Consider the following 15322-nt stretch of genomic DNA (forward strand, 5'->3'; position numbering starts at 1 on the left):
TCATTAATCACCTTAGGAGACATCCATCTTGTGCTCCGGTTGCGCCTGGATATAACAACTGTTATTGCATATTTATTCGAAATCCCACACGCTGTTGCAATGCGCCTCGATGCAGGATTCCAGTCCGAAGCCAAACGGGAGCACAGCCCAGCCGGTGGAAGATGGACGCAGCGCAGCCATGAATGCATGATTTGAATGTACGGTCGATTCCAACGGTTGCATCAGGCGGATGAATAGTGGGTAAGATGCGGATGAGACCGTGGATGTCGGGGTCCTCTGGTACCTTGGCAATCCCGACAGTGCACTCGGATGCAAATACTGTTATGATTGTTATATGATGCGAGATAATACGCTCGCCTATAGAATGTCAATTACGACTGCATTCAATCTGGAAGATTTATTGCAGTTCGCTCGTCCGGTGAGTGCATCGGGGCTGAAGAGTCAGCCCAGCCGGAGCATACGCTAGCTGCAGTAAGACGCCCAGCCGGATAGATGGTGTATGTCAGGCGGTAATTATGTACGACGCACATAATTTGCATTGAAAATGTATCATTTCACACCACGGCACAGAATGCGTGCGTTGTTCGTTGTGCGTTTGCCCTGCCGATGCACCAACCAGTGAGCGCATATTCTATCGCACATATGTGTGTGCCTGCGGCTAGTGCGCTAGCAGCCGTTAACGTGACTGGCGCTGCACTCGGTTGGTGTCGACGGTGGCATAGTAGCGCATCCGGAGCTATCCAGTCAACTGAGCTGTTGAAACTCAGTCCGAACTTTGATGTTTACTCGTTTGTAACTTGACCGTGGCACATTTGGCGATGCAGGGTAATTTGGGTGGCAGTGCGCATTGCTGGCGGGTGTTTTAACAGCAGCCAACGGGAAGACTGACCTTGCAAAAGGCTAGCAAAAATGGGAAAAGAAATATGTCTTACCACCCGGTACAATGCATAATGTTAACATGTGTAAACACGATACCGATACCGGGAACTAATTTAATAATATCTAATGGTACTCGGGAAAGTTAGTCTTTTGCTTCGAACGGTGTTAATAAACTTCGTCGGTCAAGTATTTGCTAGTACTTGCGTTGTTTCGCATCTCGGAGCAACGGATAATTGTCTATTTAACATCTATATTGCTCCATGTGGGTCAATAATTAGCCTTAGGTTTGGAGGGTGAGGAAACTTTTGGAGAAACAATGCTAAACCTGGCTTTGATTACAATTTGCCACAATTATTTCATTTGTTGATGAGAGATGTCTATCGATTTTCCAGAGTCAAATTTAGGGGAAGAAAAATAACACAGATAACCTTACCGCTTTTCCCAAATTTATTTTTGGAACTTGATTAAAACTAACTAAAACCGTCAACATATTTTACATATATGTTCTGTTATGTCTTACAAAATGTTAAATAAAGTCGCTGCTAATAGATCATTGTCGTCAACAGTGGGAAATTCGTAAAACTCACCACATTTAACGAGCGAAATCCTACTCATCAATGTAATGGATTTTGCATCTGACATGTCGAACCTTCTTCAGCTTCTTTCCGAAAATACTCACCCTGAACATCCATTTCACCGCAGGGCTAGTTTGTGGTGTCTACCATGTACCGAGAAAGCGGATGCCTCAACTTTTAAGCTCACTGAAAAGAGCCTCCTGTACCATGTGTACGCGCTTCTTGCCGCCAACCAAGCAAGCACTTAGACGGGGAATTCTATGCACATGTGATGTGCACATGTGTGCGAAACCCGAGTGGAGTCAGGATAATGGTCGTAATACATAATAATAAGACTTTAAAGAATCCCTTGAGAGTGTCGATTGTCTCTACTGCCGGGGAAAGCCCAGAGTCTGCAGCATTTGCAAGATGATACCAGTCTACCAGATTTGTTCTGCAAATCCGAAAGGCAAGGACAAACCGAAGTGGTTGTGATTGTATGAAGGTAAGGAATTTCCATACCGAAACATTGTAAAGTTGTGTTAAGAAGAGGTATAACACGTCACAAAGTATGTAAAATGGTAAACTAATGGAAATTATTGTATCATGCTCATTGGATGACTTACTGAAAACAATCTATTAAAACGAAAATATAACTTGTTATTTTGAAAGCAAAGATTAAAAAAGCCAAATCCTCTATAAAATAGATAAAATGTGAAATGTGTATAGTATTCAGATTGTTATGTAACCATAAAATAATGGAATGCACACATGACGAGCCCCCGTCAGTGGTTCATCATCATCTCGGGAAATTCTTTGCTGAGTCTAATTTTCCATCTTTTCATGCCGGGTTGTATCTCATGCCGTAGACTCTTGTCGCAGTTCTTGCCTCCCATTGGTGTGCTGCTAAACCAATACTACCACAGGAGTTTAACTATCCATCCATTCACCCAACGCACGGTGGCATTCTTCCGTTTTCTTTAGCGGCATATGTCCTATACTCAACCGAATGGGCTACATCCTTAGGAAGGATCCAGGAAATCCCGCTCTCCGCTCACCCAACATCCACACATTGTTTCGTGCCGGAGGGAAAAGAGAAAATTCACGAAATAGAACCATATGTGACTTCCTTTTTCGAGGCACAATTCCACTCCGTCAAATCCGCCCGCTACGATATTTCGGCCAATTTTGGGCACATTTCTGCCACTCAGCTCCATTTGTTGTTGAGCGGAAATAAAACTTATTCTGCAGATGGTGTCTAGCAAAAAGCAGTGACAATAGAACAATATTCTTCGACAAACCCGGCTATTATGCCTTATCGTAGATAATATAAGAGAATAAAACTTACAATTTGTTTGGAAAATAACGAATCTTTCATTGGTATATCGGTCTATCTAGTCTGTTAAACTATCACAATAAGTAATTTTTTGTTTGTATTCAGCAACAAGCAAACATACTAACATGTGGGATTTGTACACTAAACGGACATAAACGCAGATTTATTGTGCTATTTTTTGGAAGGTGCCATAAAGATGTTTGGTTGGTTTTGATTATTTTTCCTATTAACATCATTTCATGGCATTTACGGGAAAATCGTGCTAATGCAATGAAAAGAAAAGTGAAGCTTTGCGTTTCTTTTCGCTTTTCCTCGGGCATGGGAGGAGGTTATCATGTTTCCACCTTTTAGCAACACGACTACACGGCCACTGCCGTGAAAGAAGAAAGAGCTGTGATTTTGCTTTCGAGTTTCTTTCCTTTCATTTGTGTTGTACACCATCGCCAACACCTTCGGTATGCCAATCGGCATCACCGTCGTCATTATCATCGTTTGCTCGGAGAAAGAGCGCGCGCAACACATTGCCCCCGATACCTACATCAGAATGTTTTCCAACCGTCGGCATCATTCCTTACGCGCCAGTAATTTGTTATCAAAGGTAACTTTTATGGTTTCGCGTTGGTAGAATCATGTTCACGTCAGTGCGTTAACTGACGCATCATTCTCGAAATGTAAACCGTTGGAATCATATTAACTGCAAGAATGTTAACCAGCGCGTTTCGGTGTTACATTTGCTCACTCTAAAGCAATAACATGCTGCTCTCATGAAATGCTATCTCCGTGCGTAGGCTCCAGTAACTGGAAGGCAAAATATAAAACACATCAAAAGAAATAAATGTAGTCGTTTGAAAAACAGATTATCCTATTATTGTGCGAGGTATTGCTAGGCAAATCATGTCACAATTTTGGACTAAAATACAACAATTTCTTATTTTTTAGACGTTCAACTTCGGGTCGATGACTGGGAATGCTTTGTTGGAAGGACAGAACCAATTCTGAAGTGCATGTTAAGGTAACGTTGTGGTAGCTTTGTTTTGTGGCAAGAAAAACAATTGAATACAATATGAAACATTGAAGGGCTTAAAACAGTTACAAACGTTTGTTTTTTTTTTTAGTTTTCGGGAACTACGTTTTTTGGAAAAAAAAAATTGCAAAAGAAAGTTGTCTTTTTCAGGACACACAGCTCGTTATTGAAGTTGCTGTGCGTGTCTTCTGAAGTCCCATAAATACGCGCACTACTTAATGTCGCGTTAAAAACATCAACAAACAACAACCCCCTAAACTGGCGAGCTACTGGTTGCAAAGTTTCAAAAGTAAATCTAATGATGCCGGGAATCTCATAAATCAAAAATATCCAGATGAAATAATTAACGAACGGATGACCAGAAGAGAAGCAACGCGGTTAACAAAACGAAAAGTAACGAAAAAGTTGCCTTCTAATAAAAGAACGCGCACCGACGTCCTTACTGGTTGCTGGAAGGGATGACCTTTGTGGCGTAACTTAAAAACTTCACTCACTCTCTGGTCCCGATCAGTTTGCATCGTGCAAATGCGGGACAGTGCGAGGCAAGTGCGAGTGCGGAAGTAAAAGGTGGAAAATTTGAAAGCACCAAAAGTTGATCGGAAAATTCTTCAACATTTATTAAAATTTATAAGATTTTTATTAGGCCTCGTTTGCATCGCGGAGATTATGCCATTTTTTCTCTATACCCAACAGTGCTTTGTTCTTTGGCATAGAAATTAATTATAAATCTTATTGTTTGTAAACCTCTCCTTCTGACACCGACTTGGGCAATCTTTCGGTTCCGGTACCGTGTTTACGCGGCAGCAAGCTCGATCGGTACAAGCATCACCACTGACTGATGATGAAAGATTTTTTTCCCGTTCTGTGTGTGTATGTGCGTGTTTTTTTCTTCCTTCGAGCCTTAATGGCTGTCGGGCAGTACGCGTGGCACAATCGAGCCCTGGAGAACAATCTCTTCGGTGTTTTCGTTCGGCACACCGAGAGAAAGTAAAACAATGAATCTCAACAAGGTACAGTCACGGCACAACAGCGTGAACAAATTCGCATATCGTAAAATATATAACAATTTGCATAATTTATTTTGATCCATTAGCGCAATCATTGCCGGAATTTTAAACTTTTGTACTTTTCTCGTGGCAGCGCGGTATGAAGCGGCGTGAAAATTGGGGTGTGTTTTTTTCTAGCAATGGGGCCAACAACATAGCGTTGTTCATACGAACACTAAAGACTTGAAAATTATCGACTTGCTGGTAAATACGATGTTAAGGTGTGTTAAGTGCTGCTGTCCTTTTGACAATGGGCAATGTGCAAACGTCGCAATGACGAGCTCTTTACATTCACGGAGTTAATTGTGACGGTACTAAAATTTTAGTTTATTATTACCTCCATTGTTATTTTCGACAAAAATATGTCAAACACGCGTGCTTTCATGATGTTTTTTCCTCTGTTACTCAAAAGTTATGCATTTTTGCCTAATAGTGTTATTACCATCAAAAAAAATTAAAAATGAAGAGAACTATTTCAAATTAATTCGGCTTTAATACTTTTGAAAAAATGCAACTTGCTATTGAAATATTAATTGTAATAAATTTATTTATCCAAACTTGTACTTATTGATGTACTCAAGCAAAGAAACGATTTGGTCCTTTCCCCTACATCAATAATAGAATGTTGTGCTAATGAAAGCACCGTTTTCTGATAATTTGTAGCAGCACAACAAAAACGTTCCACTTGTAAACATCGTGTCCAGACAAGAGGAAGAAACCACCTCAGCAAAAGTTAGAGATCGATGGACGTAATAGGTTGTATAAAATTAAATTTTAAAAATTCATCCTTCCTACGTGAGCACTTTTAAAGTGTGCCAACGGCGAGCGGGACTGTTTGTGAAAAGGGTGTTTTTTTTCACTCCAGTTATTTTCACTTCCCGCGCCAGTTTAGGTTCGTCCCGACGACCCCCGTTCCGTCGAAGGAATCGTAGCGAAATAAATAATAAGAAAAATGGTGGAAACGTTGTTTCACGGAACGGGACACAAAATGAAAGATTCGTGTTTCCGTAGCCTGGCCGGTTGGCTGCCGTTGAATGTCTACATATCTCCACTTTACGCCCTTTCGAACGGGGAAAAGCTCAAAGGGCTGCTCTTTTATTTTCAACCCGAGTGACTCTGAGTTTCTGCTCAGAGTGTATATTAGAGTACGACGGTAGCGTGGTTTTCCTCCGTTTTCGTGTTTTTTTTTATTCACTGATCCGATGTAGGATTTGAAAAGCACCTCCAGAAATATACATTCGTAAGCTACGATTTAAGGAACAAAATGGAGAAAAGTAGCAACCCAGATGAAAGCGCTGCTGAAATGCGTTTATTTTTTCACTGGAAACATGCACAAGGCAATAAATAAATACTTAACCCAATAAACGATAAGCTATACCATTTTCACTCAACATTTTAGAAATGGTTGATTTCGATAGAAAAAAAGGGAAAAAGTGTGCCTTATAACTGTATTTTTGAGGGATGTTTGAAATTACTTTTAACTCATCATGCTCTTAAAACAATATCTCAAACATCAGTACATTAGCAATACAATAACATTTGCGGAACTTATTATACGTTCTAGATTTTTGGAGACTATATTTAGATAAGCTTTTTTATAGATCGTCCAAGACGTCGCAGCAACCAAACAGATCACTGCCAAAAAACACTGCGGTATCTACACATTTACGCAAACAATCAACCTAATGCATTGATATGTGGTGAATGTAGTTGCGTCAATACGAGGCGAGAATTTCAAATGTAATTGCGGTTCAGCATCCTTTATCTCTTTTCTTCAGAACGAGTGTCAGCAACACTAGTTATGAAAGCTCTCAAGGACTTGTGACACGGATTGTACCGAAGGTAGTAGGGGAAATCTTATGAGTGATATCCGGCGTCATTGTCAAACAAGTCGAAGGGGTTAAGCAAGTCCAATTTATCCAAACACTGAATAAGTTACTTCCATTTTCTATTAATTTGGGATCTAATTTGATAGGCTCTTTTGGATGAACTCGTCCTTCTAGTAGGAATTCAACTCTATTAAATAAATCTTAAACAAAAAAATCCTGTGGTCGACAGTACGGTTGCAGTGTTTAAAAATCCTACTGGTTGTCCAACAAAACAAACGATCATGAAGCATGTTAGGCAGGAGAATACTCCGACATGGAGCTTTAAAATTATTCAAAGGTGATGCATTGGACACAAATCATCAAAATGGTAATTTCAAGTGTGGTCACGCTAGATGAGAACGTGTTATAAAATTAGTTTTTGTTCGTTAACGATTGCGAGCAGATAATTGGTTGGAATAAATGCTCAGGGGAGGTGTTTGATTAGTACTAGTGTCTTCTGCTGCAAGTGTTCATTCACACGCGCAGCTTACTTGTTTGAAAGGAAAAAAATAGTAAAGGTTTGCTCTAGCCACGAAACCACTAACGATAACCGCAGCAAAATGGAATCCAATCTTAATATTTTCTTTTTAAAGCTGATGAACACCGGCAACATTGTTATAAGTTTGCCTGAGCTAAACCACCATCCGCTGCTGATTGATAATGATTGCAATTAGCTTGGCAGAAGAAATCGTTCACGGGACAATAAAAAAGACCTGCTCAAGCGTGTATTGTACTGAAAAGAAAAACAAAACACTCTAGGAAGCTTTGCGTACTGTACAACAGCTTCAGTTAATGTGAAAGAAGAAATCCCGTAATAAACTTAAATAAAAAAAATAAATGTTATTCGCAATACAAATAAAATGAAAAGTTCAACTGAACACATTCAACGTCTCGAATACATTACAATAACGTTACATGGATGTGTTCAAAGTTCAAATCGCACACTTCGACCGACTTTCTTTCGAAATGCACCAATTTTGCGATCTGTTGCCGCCTATGGGCAAGGAAAGTCCGGGAAATGTGAAAGAAAATCCACCGCCCGCAGGTAAAGGAAACCGCATCAGTGCTCTGTTGCAGTATTGCATTTTTATATAATCACAACACCAAAACAGCCCACACACACAATCAGAAACATACATACATTTGACCATTATTCAGTACTATGCAACGGGTGCAAAAAAAACAAGCGATATGTAGCCACCAGCCCTACCGGCGGGCAATATTTGTCGCTCTAAGCCGGACGAAGGTGGTAACGGGACTATGGCCCACGGCGGCGGAAGTTGCTTGAAACACCTCGCCACCAACTAGCAAATGCCATAGACAGGCACGGCATGCAGACAGTAGCTGGCCACGAAGAATGTCCAAGAATTACTTCACGTTCAATCCAATTGACTCCGATTGAATGTGGCCCAGCGCTATTGCAACAGTGCGTTGGTTCGCTGGTCGATTTGACCGTGAGGTTTTTGCTGCTCTCGTTCGGTTCGGGCAACTCGCCGGGAAAGCGTGTTGCGCTCCTTACAGCGCTTTATGAAATTAGATCACGACGTATTTCCTATTGAAAACCGGTTTAAATTGCTCTGTTTTACCCATACTCGTTATTGCGCACTGTAGATAGTGCAGCGTGCCACAAGCGCTAGAGAAAAAAAAAATGTTTAGCAATGTAAGATGATTGCTGTTAGGAGACGTTCAAACTATAAGTTTAACAAAAAAGTTCTCTTGCAGCTGGCTTTATATGACGTGAGTTTTCTTCTTGTATGCAATAGCAATGCAATGCGACTAAACCTATATACTGCCTTTCCAAGCTTTAACACCTTTGAACAATGTTTTCAAAACATGGATTGGATTTTTTTTATATTCGTGTTGCCCACCATTCTAATCCTAATGGCGAAAAGTTGGTATAATCTCCTAATTTGTGCATCAACTGAACTGGATTTAATTGTATTAGAGCAGAAAACTCCGACTCTCAAAAACAGTCTAAGATGCAGAATTAAATATAAGCTGATAGTTATGCGCAATAATTTTGCACATATTGCAATGCAAGAGTGATTTTAGAATATTATCACAACATACAAAAGCCCCTTCCATGATCGGCTCATTACAAACCGATATTTGCAACGAAGTGTAAACGAAGCTGTCACAACGTTTAGAAGCTTATTACATCGGCTTAATATTGGGTGCGCATTTACCACTCTAGTTCCTCTGTTGATACCGGTTCCACTTCAGTGCTTGCACGGTTCGCTCGCTTCAAGATCTCGAGAACAGGGAAAATCAATCATGCACCAATTGATCCGGCAAACATTCATCGAACCTCCAATCAACCGGAGAAAATGCTTAATCGACATCGGTTCTGCGATTTTCCTTTGTGAAGTGGTTATCAGTACCTTCGCCCATAACCCAAATCAACCAACGCACACAGCCCAAACGAAACCCACCCCAAAGGATGCAGAGTTCCAGGGAACATGCCCTCGATGCCTTCGGATGCGTAGTGAATGCTGAACGACAGACCGTTGGACCGTTGAGAAAAGTAGAACCCGGGTTTGTGCAGTGGTCCCATAGTTTGCTACCTGGAATAATTTGTATGTGTTTGTGCGTGCCGTTCGTGTGATTGGAGGCGATTGTCATGCTTGTACACCTTTTAGTGCCCCGATACACCCAGCACACTCAGCCAAAAAACTCAATCGAGAAAATTTAACCTCCCCCCGGTTGGGTTGGGCCCGTTTTCGAGGAAATTCATCACAACCCCCTTTTTCCATCCTGGAGGATGCCCAGGGTGTCGCCAGATTTCGGCTCGTATCGGAACGACTTCTCGGTGTTCCTAGTAGCACTAGATATTAACGCTATCAACGCCCATCCCCTACTGAGCTGGAAGATGAAAGGATGGTCAGTGTGTGTGTGTGTGTACTTTTGCCTTTTTCTTCATTTGGTACGCAAAAAAAAATGTCACCAAAAGGGAAAAACGAAAAACAGCAAACCATTAGTCGCAGGGAACGCTGGACGAGCAAAAGCTTCCGAGATGAATCCGGTAAATCGAGATCACACAAAAGACTCTTTCGACGAAGCGAATATGACTTGCACTCCAATCTCGACCTGATTCGTAGAAGAATGTCGTTACGGCCCGTATTCGCTTGTCCCGGTGGAATTTGATAAGAGCCAAAGACAAAAAGCTTGCAGGCGATTCTAAATGACATTTGGACATGTTGTTTGTGTTGTTTTCTAGCTGTTGACTAAGAGCATGCGAAGTATTGGGAAGGAAAAAAATGAACCGAACGGACGCGTCCGATGAGATCGTTCGGCCCAGCAGTACGGATCGGGTAATTGAAACTCATGTGGGCGAAGAATTGAACGGTGCCATTACCGGACATGTGGTTGCTAGCTAGTCTACGAGCATGTCGGTAACGATCAGGAACCCCGGATGTATTGTGAACTGCAAACGTTGTTCATGCTCGATCAAACTGGGTCCTGTGGAGGATCAAGAAAAGAATAGCGGTACTGTGGGCTAAAAAAAAATACGCTGCTCAGCATTCAAGAGCAAAATGTAGCTTCGCTCCATCATACGCACAGGAAAAAAGGATTGATATGAAACGAACCAACAAAAAAGTAAAGCGAACTCTTAACGCACAGCACCGGATATCACGAACAAGGTGAAAGCATCCGTCAAATACATCCTCGCCGATTCCTCGCTCGTTGATGCAGCAGAACGGTCAGAAAACATCACCACCACTGGGGGAAGTTTCCCGGGAGCGCCCAAATTGTGAGCAAGAATGGCGTCGTACCGAAAGGCAGACAAGCTTATGCAAATTTCGGAAGCAATCGACGGGCTTGTTGCGCAATCTGTCGTCCCAGGGATGATGATGCTTTTCGCACGCTTTTGTTTACTTTCATCATAAGCGCGAGCTGTACACCAACTGCCTATGTGTTCGCTGATATCAAGGGAGTTAATGTTTTGCTCCGCAAGATACGGCGGATAAACTCCTTCGATTGTGCGAAAGTGATTCACCGAACGTTTGGCAGGGTAGAATAGAGCAATTTTTGTGTCTGACATCACAGCAATGGGTCAGCCAAGCGTTTTCATGTCCAATAAATCCTCGCTGGCACATGTATCCAAAGCAAACGTTGCGTACTGTGGTATGAAACTAGGTTATTCTTGCGCATAAAAAAACGAAAGCTGCAAACAAAGCTCAGTTTGTTACAGAACTAACTTTACCATTCTACGAAGCACGTCGAATTTGAAGAAGTGTTTTCCTGCATCAGGATCTTAAGGGTTGAATCGCTCGGGAACACCTTATGGGTAAAGTTCCTGTTGATTTAACGCAGTTTCGACTGCATCATTTACATCGATGGGATCGAGTGAGACTGGCCATATCACGCATACACACCTCATCCACTGTACGGCACCCGTTGCTTGTTATACCGGCGGTTCCGAAAGCCGCCCGTATTAATTCCAATTACACCTAAGCCCGTAGTCTCTCTGCGACGCAGCAGGAATACCAATCAACTAGCTGTAAATCCTTATCACAAATTGGTCACCTTCCTTTTCCCCGGCAATGGAAGCCAAGTAGTCCATCCGCATCGGTGTCAAGCAAACCAACCGCCGGTTGATCCTTTTCTCGCCCCTCTCTCGGCTTACTTCCGCTTATTGGTTATCCTGTTTTATTTTATACACATATAACACATATCTGCTGCTCTCCCATCTCGCAAAGGTACAAATTTATCCAGCTAACTGAAATTGATATTGATACGGTCGAGCTTTAATCAAGCGGAGTGTTCAATGGAGAGAAAATGGGAGATAATCGGCCCGCCAAAGAAGTGCGTCCTCCCAAAGGACACGCGGCATGTAGGCTATATAACCTCGGTGGAAAGCTTAACCTTCGCAGGATCAGAAGCATCAGTATGGTTAGATTCGGACGGACGCTGCATTGATGAGGAGTACACTGGGGTGCTATTGACGCGGTACGACCCAAATCCGCTAAGGTCGTTTTTTTCTTCAGTCAGATCATTACACGGAATAATCCTGCGTGGTCTACGCGTTGCCTTGCCAGTAGCTTTCGGTAAGGAACCAAGTTCGATAAACTAATAAAGTCGAGTCGAAAGTAAATTTATTGCCAAAACCTGCCTTACACAGAATCACTGGTCTGGCCCGATCTATGCTCTGATGAAGATATAAGCGAGAGTAAGAAAGCCATCAATATGGCGAATTTTCTTGGCCATTATACAGTGCGTGGGCCATTATGATGGGCCAATAAATTGGTCGTATACAAAACGCCACCTTCATCATAGTCTTTGTTCGGCCTTTCTCTTTAAGCAATTCCAGAGGTCAAACATTAAGAATTAGATGATATTAAAGTTTCAACAACATGAAATTTGTCCAAAACTGACGAAACCATCTTAACCACGTTCGAGAGAAGATCGGCACTCGACCGTGAGCAGTTTAGGGTACTACTGTAGCAGACCAAGATAGATAAATAAGTTGGTAAGTAAAGTTTGAACAGTTGTTAGAGTTGTACTTTTACACGCACATTCTTCACACTTGTTTAGCGCCGAAACATGTTTGCGTAAGTATAACATTCATGATTGATTTTGCTCTAATGTTTGGGCCAAGTAAATTATAAGCGAGCAAGCAAAAAAACCTACTTTGTCCAAATTTCTACCTTGGGTTATTACAGCATCATCCCTCGTCAAATCAATGCCAGCAAATGTGTGCTCTAGTCTAGAATGGAAAAACTCTTTGCGATTTCATTCATTTGATTTGACCGAAAAACTTTCCACTCCGTTCGGTAGCGCAGTTTAAATCCCGGTTATTCCGGGTCATGCTCCTCGAGATATGGGATTGCTTAAGGTCATTCGCATTTGCTGGGCGTTTGACGGGGAAACCCCCAGATGCGGATAGAAAGGGACCGTCCGGAGGGTTTTGACGCTAGTCGGAAACAACCGGCAAGACGTAACCATATTCGGCCTCATCTGCCGAACCGGTGGACCAAAGTTTTGCAGGTCAGAAAGGAAATTCAATAAATCATTTTTATTGCTGCCGTGAGAGAGACGAAAAAATAAGCCATCGCCAACCCAAAGTTACTTCAAACTTCTGGACTTTTTTATTTGATTCCTCGGAGGGAACCTTTCCGCTGCAGCATATCTACTGGATCTTTTCCTCGTTCGACCTTCGTACACATCGCTGATGGGAAAAGATCTTAAAGAAAATCAATTAATTTTCCGTTTTAAATTTTCAAACGGCAATTAATGTCCTGGACCTTTGGTTGGCATGCAAGGTAATGGCGCTTTGTTCCAGTTTATCAATTAAGATCGGTGCAGGATCATTGAACCTTGTCAAAGCATGTTGCGCATAATGAAGGATAGGTTTCAATTGAATCATTAATAATTTGCTGTATAATTTATTTGCTTATGACGACAGTTTTAGCAAGGAGTTTTGCTACTAAACTAGTATGCAAAGAGTCATTAAAACAGTATCACGAAGATTGCTAGTTGTTTACTATAAATTTTACAGTTTATGATTATGTCACGAAAAGTGAAAAAAAACTAATTGTTACTATTTTGTATTAACCGCTTTACTACATATTTATTGTTAGCCGTGAAATTTACTAAGCGCTTGATAATAACGTCAATTCCGTAACTATTGATTGCCACGATTCATTTGGAACTATGCTGATAAACGTATTTATCCTATATTAAACGTATTGAAAAGCTAGCAAAGTTATAAACCTTGGGTATCTATACTGCAACAAATAATTTTTAAAACTAAAGCATGGGGTTCCATCAAGTTAACCTTTAAACGACAGTTAATGAGTTTGTACTCATCACAAATCTCTGGAAGCCCATTAGAGACGGTTATTATATTATTATCATTTTTTCGATTGGCGGTTGGCAGCCCCATTTTGCAAAACGCATTGAAGCGGAAAAGAACACGACTGGAGCAAACCCGCACGCGAAACTAGGCCAAATGTCCTTCCAACTTACCCACTGAACGGGATAACCTTCCTCTACCCCTGGTAAGTGTGCGACAGCGGAAGGATAAATAAGCAGACGGGGCGGTTGTTTTTTTCCTGCTGTTGTTCGGTGTAAAGTAAATTACCGATAATGACTGTGTCGGAAGAAAAAAATACGATGCAAACTGGCAAGGATATTTTTCCTTCCTATAACTTTTTATCGATAGACGGCAATCGTAGGGATCCCACGGGAACCGAGAACGTCCGATGGAGCGAGTTTTCATTTTTCACCCTGCTTGTGACAGTTTCGTTGGTGAAATATCAATTAATAGTCGATAATCACCATCACCACCAGTATTGGTGGAATAAATCCAATGTACTCGTGAAGTAACGTTGTTTTTTTTGCCAATTCTTTAGCACCACCCCGTGAAAGGGGGACTCGGTCGAAAAAGATACGTAATTGGATGCATTTTTAATTGGATAGAATGGAGAGATGTAATCTTCATTCAGAATCGATCAATGTAAAGCACCTGCACCAGTCCGTTATGTTGCCCGAACGGATGGTAAAGTTGCTGTAATGCTGCGTTAATTGGTATTTCAGTCTGGTTTTACTATTAAACAATACGATTTTTCGTGGCATTTATCATCATATAAATTAAGCACCCGATTAAATATTCTTCTCAAAATTACCCCATGTTAAACGTTGATGTGCGATATATTCCCAACATAATACGTATGCAAATGCTAATGGCACATTCGCGGACTTTGTAACTTAAAAAAGCCCAAACTGTACTCACCTTGTATTGTGACCAAGTTTCTGCGGAAGCAGTTCATTGTTGTTTCCGATTATCCACTGCCAAGCATCGACGTATCACAATCCAACACTGATGCGGTTCCCTTACTGATTGGGATCGATTTTGCTATTTGTTTTACGCTAGCCTTCCAATCTCACCGCTTCAACCCTTCGCGTGTCCTGTTTGGCCAAGGAGCTCCTCGGCCAGGGTGGGTGAAGACAAAAGGGGAAGGGGTGAGGTAAGAGTTGATCAATTTTTCAAATTGCCCACGATAATTGGTTCGAAAATGGATGATGCCACACGTATAAAAAAACACCCGCCCAGCATCAACACCCGATCATGGCGCTACCACCCAAACAGTGCTGCTGCGTTTTATTGTATACTGCCACATGTAGGATTCACTAAGTGAGCAAAATATTTCCGGTTTATTCTTTTTTTTCTACTGGCAACCGACACTGCCCTGAAGAGGAAGAACGCACACTCACTCACACACACACATACCCTACGCCACGCACACTACACCAACACGCCACGGTACGATCGATTTTTCATGGATAATTATTTATGTGACACAATGATTCAATAATCAGCATTTCGGCATTATATTTCACCAAAGAGCCAGGATGGAAAACAAACATTCGCGTGTGGACAGAAGAAAGAACATGCAGGAATTTTGCACTGATTTTTTTCTCGAGCGATATTTTTTATTTGCCCCTTTTCTTTCTTTCGCTACGTAAAACACACGCACAAACGCACACGATTAACGTCGGGGCTTGTTAATACTATTTTCACACACTATCTGCAATCGACACGATCGATCCAACCACAACAATAACATTACAATCTGTGCGCAACGCTTGTCGGCGTTACGTTTTCCCGCCGG

At 41.6% G+C, this 15322-nt stretch overlaps 1 protein-coding gene across 1 annotated transcript in view; it reads right to left on the bottom strand.

Moving 5' to 3' along the window:
* LOC128715709 (titin-like) overlaps nt 1-14479 on the bottom strand; it is a 158929-nt gene extending 144450 nt beyond the window's left edge. The window contains exon 1 of the mRNA XM_053810621.1: nt 14443-14479. Coding sequence (XP_053666596.1) covers nt 14443-14479 — 37 coding nt within the window. The remainder of the gene's footprint in view (nt 1-14442) is intronic.
* Between the last annotated feature and the right edge of the window lie 843 nt (nt 14480-15322).

The sequence above is a fragment of the Anopheles marshallii genome, chromosome 3 (assembly GCF_943734725.1).
Source record: "Anopheles marshallii chromosome 3, idAnoMarsDA_429_01, whole genome shotgun sequence".
Lineage (NCBI taxonomy): Eukaryota > Metazoa > Arthropoda > Insecta > Diptera > Culicidae > Anopheles > Anopheles marshallii.